Raw genomic sequence first — 6,833 nt, 5'->3', positions numbered from 1 at the left:
ACAATTTTGTTTTGCAAAAAGACCCCTGGAAAAAAGCAATCGGGTCCTCCACGCCGGATCACGCGGCTCCAGAAGTCCATGGGCAGGGGCGCCGCCGTTCGCGAGGTTGAACTCGGCCAGCCAGCGCACGGGGACGGGGGGACGGGGGGGTGCTCGGCCGGCGCAGGGGAGCTGCCTCTGCTCCGGCCAGCGCAGGGAGACGCAGTGGAGCTGCGGCTCGGCCGGCGCAGGGAGTTGCTGCTGCTTGGCCGGCGCAGGGAGTTGCCTCTGCTTCGACGGCACATGGGGAGGGGCGGTGGAGCTACTGCTCGTGGCCGGGTGGCCTCGGCCCGCACGCCGGTGCGCTCGAGCTCCACCATCTCGGACGTCAGTCAACGGCGACGACGGTTGGTGGCGGCGCGGCTTGCGAGGCCGGGAGGAAGCGGGTATGCGGCGGCGCGACGGATTACGTCCGATTCCGGCTGGCGGCGGAGCTTCACATGGTCCAACGGCAATGGCAGAGCTCTACTCGTGGCTCATGGCACTCTCCTGTAAGATTTTGAGCGTCGCGACCTTATCCTCTTCCTTTTCTTTTTGAAGGATAAGATGACCTTATCCTCTTTTACATTTTTACAATTTAGTCTATGCTGTTTTGTCTATTTGCGAACCGTTATTCGTGCCACGTCACCCTGTCCAGCGGGTCCCATCTGTCATAAACGAGCTTAAATTGCGCCAATTGGACGACTATTGTTTTTTTGCAAAAAAATTAGGCTTAGAATTAGTGGTTTTGGCACAAATCCGTAGAATTGTGGTTTCTGCAACCCTAGCCTTCAATGTCGGTGTTTTTTGCAATTCACTCGTCTTGTGTAACATGTTCAAGAAAGGGACCTACTTTACCATGCGTTATACTTATGAACATGAGATTTGTAGCATCAACGACGGTGTTCAGGAACTTATCAAATTGTACATGGTTGCACTATTATGCATCTTGTGTGATCTTGGTATTTCTGCATTGTGTTGAAGGTATAGATAGATTTGTTATTCTCAATAAGTGCACACGGAAAGTAGTATGAATTGTTCTTGAATTCCAGTAAGTATGTTTTTTTTTGTTTACTTGAGACTCGGTGCGACACTATAACCAAGTGCCATAAGCGGGCCCGGGCCGAATTGGCAGCACAATTTATATTAGCTACTATTCATTGAGAGATTATTCTTTTTTGTTCTCAAGATATGTTTCAAATTTTGAATTAAATTTTTGCAACATGGTAGATATATGTTGTGCCTACGTGCTGATTTACATTTAGATTTTCTTTTGACTTTCAGGCGGGTGCACCAAGATCGGATACACCAGGCATGCCACAAGCGCTCGCGCACTGGAAAAACCTTCCCGTGTGCGGTGTGGGGGAGGCAAACAGTGGCGACTCATGTGAGATAGACGGAGAAGATACAATGTACAAGTTGTAAATGCAAAACTGAAGCTAGCACGACTCTCCAAGCCAACGATCCAGATAAGCCCGTGAAGTCCATGTGCTTTGGGTCAACATGTCTCCGGTGCCATGTATAACTAGGTACTGGAGCAACCAGCCACTATATATGTGGGCAGAGAGTAGTGATCATTCTTAACAGCTTCATTGACCTTCCTCTTACCATCCGACAAAAAATATAGTTGGATGAAGGGTTGCTCTCCAGCAGCCGATGAGGAAAGGGCGTCGATGGTGCCTCTGCCTTCTCCAGCTGGGGATGAGATCGTCGACAAAGATCTGGCGGCGATGCACACCAAGCCGTGCTGGACGACGACGGCAAGGGGCCGCGTTGGAGTGGCCATGGCCATCTTTGTGCTTCTTGCTTTGCTATTGGGGACCAAATGGATCCAACTCGACGCAGCTGTAAGTATACCTACGCTAATCAAAGAAGTTCAATTAGTTCAGGTTTCCCCTAAAACTAAAATTTGTAAGTCAATTCGTGTCGTTTCCTCCTTGCGAATGCTTGCACAAGTGCACAACGAGCGATGACCTGTTCTAAGTACTTCTAATCATGCATGAACTCAATTAATACAAGTCATCCACTAGTGATTATTGGGAATGATAACAACAAAGTATATGTAGGCACAAGCTCTTGGAAGAAATTACAAAGAACTATCAATCTTAGAAAAATTATAGTAGTACATTGCAAACATATATACTCTTATACGAGTAGTTATCCCTAAAGTACGTGTGCTAGTAGCTAGCTAGACATTATTCCTGGCCTAATTGTAGTATTCAAATCACCCTTGCGTAGATCTCTAGTTAGTATGACTCCGCTAAACGCATAATCAAGTCACGTACGTGCCACTAGAGTTAATCACAGTGAACGGTCTTTGTCACAAACTTGGGACACGTACAATATCATTCTCATGACCAAGATCTTCTATCCATGTTTACCGTACTACTACACATTCACAAAACACTAGAGTTAATTAATCACAGTCAAGGAATGAGGAAGGAGGAGGAAAAGGTGAATGAAAGAACGGCCGGAGGTGAAAGAGTGAGATATCAAAGTAAGACAACAGTGAAAGACAGATATATGCCAAGTAAGGAGGGTGCAGTGAGACGTTTGCGGGTGCTAGAAAGACAAGAGTAATAAAAAGCAAGCACTAAAGAAAATCATGACCTGGTTATCTCGTAATTTGATTGGTGTATATATCTAGTCAAACAAGACAGTTTCTCGCCAAAACTAAGAAATTCACACTAGGTTGATGGACAAGAAATATATCCCTATAGTATGGATTGAGTGATTGACTTTGGGCTAGGCGACTACGATATGTGCAATATTAAAGGTAAAACATGACAATTACACATACCCAAATTGCATATTTGTAATATTAGAACTAAACGTATAATATTTGAAATGTGAAAGTCCCCGCTGTCGAGTGATGAAAGGGAACACCGTTCAATAAAACGGCTAATCGGGTTGAGGTGAACAAGTCTAACTTGGAGTTGCAGTTACTATTTTTGTGCAACTACATCTGACTTGCAGTTGCACTTACTATTTTTGTGCAACTACAATCTTTTTGATTATGCAACAGCTCTAATTACACCCTCGCAAAGAAAAAGAAACAGCTCTAATTACACTTTTCTTCTACTACTAGATTTAGTGTTGCACATATAATAGTGCACCTATGGTTTTCAGAATGTGCAACCCATCCAAAAAACAAGGATTGAAATAATCGTGTTTATGAATTTATTTATGGCTATCTTTTCTATATAAAAAAGAACAATCCTACATCAACCTTGACTTTGGGATAGAGAAGCGCGAGGAAATGCTCCTAATGCTTATAAATGGCCAACTAGCTAAAGGAAATGGTCAAAGCAAACATATTCAAATTTGATTCGTGGGACGCAAATAAATCCACTTGAATTTAATAATACCAAGGTTAAAAATAATATAAAATAAAATTTGATCGGTGTTTTATTTTGAAATAAGATTTACTGGTATACAAGAAGTAACTCGACTAGACATTTGTTTACATCACTAGCCCCAAAAAAACGGTGTGATATAGTCTAGGTGCACCTTATATGGATTTTTGTTTAAAAAGTCAAATTACCTTAAAACTTGTTTGTGGTAAATATGGTCGAGTGTTCTACTCACATATGAAGTTTCGCGAAGAAATGACCTAGATATTCTTCATCGTGCAAAAAATATATATTGCAACTTCAAAAAATCTGAATAGTAACTTTTATATAGAAACTGATTTTATTTTTCTCGGCACATAAGACCATGTAAGCCATTTCTTCGCGAAACTTACACGTGAGTATAACACTAGATCATATTTCTAACAAAAAAGTCTTCGTGTACATAGTATAAGCGTAAAAGATATATTTTGATGATTGTGTCAAATTAAAATATCAGTACTGATTAGCTTTTGTGTACATCGACGCATTCATGATCACAATCCAACAGTACTACACGTTCTCGCCGGCGGGCACTGGGTTCAGTCAGCACGGACGCGGCCACTCATCGACAGCGCCGCTGATACCCATACCATTGAGCTGCAGCAACGACACCGACACGTCGTCGTCGACAACGGCACCGTCCTCATCATCTAGCAAACGGCGGTACTATCCCGGCGTGCGGCCGCCTTGGTGCCCGGACTACTTCCGCCACATCCACACGGACATGGAGCCGTGGCGCGCGACGGGGATCACGCGGGACGCGGTGGAGCGCGCCCAGCCCCACGCCCAGTTCCGGCTGGTGGTGGTGGGCGGGCGCGCCTACGTGGAGAAGTACCGCGAGTCGTTCCAGACCCGGGACGTCTTCACGCAGTGGGGCATCCTGCAGCTGCTCGCCCGCTACCCGGGCCGCGTCCCGGACGTCGACATCATGTTCAGCACCTTGGACTCGCCCAGGGTGCTCGCCGCCGACTACCCTTCGCCGTCCGCCGCGCCGCCGCTCTTCCGGTACTGCAAGGAGGAGTCGCGGGAGCTGGCCGTCCTCTTCCCCGACTGGTCCTTCTGGGGCTGGCCGGAGGTGAACGTCCGCCCGTGGGCGCCGCTCATGGAGGAGCTCGTCCGGGAGAACGCGCGCCTCCCGTGGCCCGAGAGGGAGCCCTACGCGTTCTGGAAGGGCAACCGCGACGTGTCGGAGGTGCGACAGGACCTGTTCCGGTGCAACAACGACTCCGCCGCCGGCAAGGAGTGGAACGCGCGGCTGTTCAAGCAGGACTGGGACGCCGCCGGCCGGAACGGGTTCCGGGACTCGGACGTGGCGAAGCAGTGCCGGCACAGGTACAAGATCTACGTGCAGGGGCACACGTGGTCGGTCAGCGAGAAGTACATCCTCGCGTGCGACTCGCCGATGCTCGCCATTGACACGCCCTTCAGGGACTTCTTCTCGCGGGGGCTCGTCGCCGGCAAGCACTACTGGCCCATCGACCCGGCCAACAAGTGCCGTGCCGTCAAGTTCGCCGTCGACTGGGGCAACGCCCACCCGGCGCAGGCGCGGCGCATGGGCGGGGAAGGTAGCGGGTTCACGAGGGAGGAGATGGGCATGGACTACGTGTATGAGTACATGCTGAGCGTGTTGACGCGGTACAGCGCCCTGCTCCGGTACAAGCCCGCCGTGCCGGAGAAGGCCGTGGAGGTCAGCCTCGAGTCCATGGCCTGCCCCAGGCGCGGCCGCGAGAGAGAGTTCATGATGGAGTCCAGGGAGAAATACGTGGCCGTGGACGAGCCATGCACGATGCCGCCGCCGTTCACGGTCGACGAAGTCAGGGAAATGGCCGTGAGGGACGAGCAGGTGCGAAGCAAACTACTACAGATGGTGCCACATTAGCTATGCGCGCCTCCTCATGCTAAGCCTCTACCGTGGTGCGAGACGGGGAGATTCAAGAAGAAGATAAAATATGACATGTAGGCAAAATCTTCGCTTGGCTTACAGTGCAATATCGTTTGTGGACTTCGGACTGGAGGGCAAGGAATGGGCTATAAGACGATCCTTCACCTTGTTACACATGCTTGCAGGAGGAAGATAACATGGACCATATCCTTACCCAATGCCCGTACGCTCAAGAAGTTTGGCTGCTTCGAGGCCTTGCACATCAACATTCTACCGCCCACTCAGACAGAGTCTTTCACAGAATGGTGGCTCGGCAAGAGAAGAAACTTCACAGACAGAATTAAGCGTGGTTTCGATTCCTACATGATTGCGACTGCTTGGTCGTTGTGGAAGCAACGGAACGCCTGGGTGTTTCATAGATTGCACGAACACAGGTCACCACCGCAGTTGGCTGACCAGGTGTTGCTCGAGGTGAAGGATTGAAGGATAGCTGGCTTTGGTGTAGGAGGTTTAGATCCTTTTGTGAGAGAGTGACTTAGTGCGCTCTTGTTGGTGTGGGTGTGGGGTCCCTACCAACCAGATGTTCGCATCTCGGCTTGGTATCTTGTAAATATTTCTTTCCGCCTTCTATAAAAATATGGTACGCCATTGGCGTACCCTCGAAAAAAAAACATATAGGCCCGTATGGGCAGTGAGAGAAACGACCGATCCCGGTCAGGATTATCCTTCCAAACAGGTATTGGATCAGTGTAGGGTTTAAATTGATCGGGAACGATTAGTATAGGGTATAGACTTCAGGGATTTAGACGTGGAGGTTCATTTACGTCGCGCTCTACAACCTCGGGGTTTAAAACAGACTTCACTTGTAGATGTATATGAAGCAGGTTTTACTTTTTTAAAAAACATTGTGGCCGTGACACATGTGATAAGCAATCCAAACAATTTAGAAAATAACTAATCAAGCAAATTTTATTTAGTTTACTTGACTTAGCTTGAATCGTCCATAAATTGTAGTGTAGTGATAGGCGCCGGCCCGGTCGGTTGCCTATCGTTAGATCTCGTGCATGATTGGCTTTGATTAGCCCACGGAATAGATGGATGTCTTCCTCCACCCCACACACGCGGTTGGGAAAACAAATGGAGGGGCTACCGTGCTCGCCGGCCGCCTCGCACTCGGCCTTGGCCGCCCACGCTCGCACGCGCTTGCCGGCCACCCGGGCCGCCCATGCTCGTCGTCTCCCGTCGCAAAACCGCCGCCAAATTTCGGCCATCTCCTCGGTCCTCTGCGGGCGATCCTCACCTCCTCTCAGTTCCTCCTCTCCCTCACCATGACCGGTTGCCACCTTCACCTCGCCCTCAGCCACCCAGCGACGCCCGCGCTCGCCGTCTCCCATCGCAAAAGTCGTCGTGTGCGTCGTCGGCTCACCCTATAGCTTTTAAAATTGTTGGTCACCGGCTCAAACTATTCACACATACAATTGAAGCTTTTCATGCAAACGGTTGAAGCTTTTTCCTTTTCGTTGTGCCCGATTGATGCTTTC

General features: G+C 49.1%; 1 protein-coding gene across 1 annotated transcript; it reads left to right on the top strand.

The window, feature by feature from the left end:
• Nucleotides 1–1,647: 1,647 nt before the first annotated feature.
• On the top strand, nt 1,648–5,959 carry LOC109786682 (uncharacterized). The gene is made up of 2 exons (XM_020345255.3): nt 1,648–1,865; nt 3,919–5,959. Exons 1-2 carry the CDS (start codon nt 1,650–1,652, stop codon nt 5,287–5,289), a joined length of 1,587 nt encoding a protein of 528 aa, XP_020200844.3. The 5' UTR covers nt 1,648–1,649; the 3' UTR covers nt 5,290–5,959.
• Nucleotides 5,960–6,833: the final 874 nt, after the last annotated feature.

Source organism: Aegilops tauschii, chromosome 7, assembly GCF_002575655.3.
Source record: "Aegilops tauschii subsp. strangulata cultivar AL8/78 chromosome 7, Aet v6.0, whole genome shotgun sequence".
Taxonomy (NCBI): domain Eukaryota; kingdom Viridiplantae; phylum Streptophyta; class Magnoliopsida; order Poales; family Poaceae; genus Aegilops; species Aegilops tauschii.
Note: the sequence above shows the minus strand (reverse complement) of the source record. Positions and strands in the feature narration are given on the sequence as shown.

Excerpts from the sequence above, each read along its gene's own strand:
- LOC109786682 (XM_020345255.3), top strand. The coding sequence starts at position 1,650 with ATGAAGGGTTGCTCTCCAGCAGCCGATGAGGAAAGGGCGTCGATGGTG. Across the intron at positions 1,866-3,918 it reads GGATCCAACTCGACGCAGCT|TACTACACGTTCTCGCCGGC; the intron begins GTAAGTATACCT and ends ACAATCCAACAG.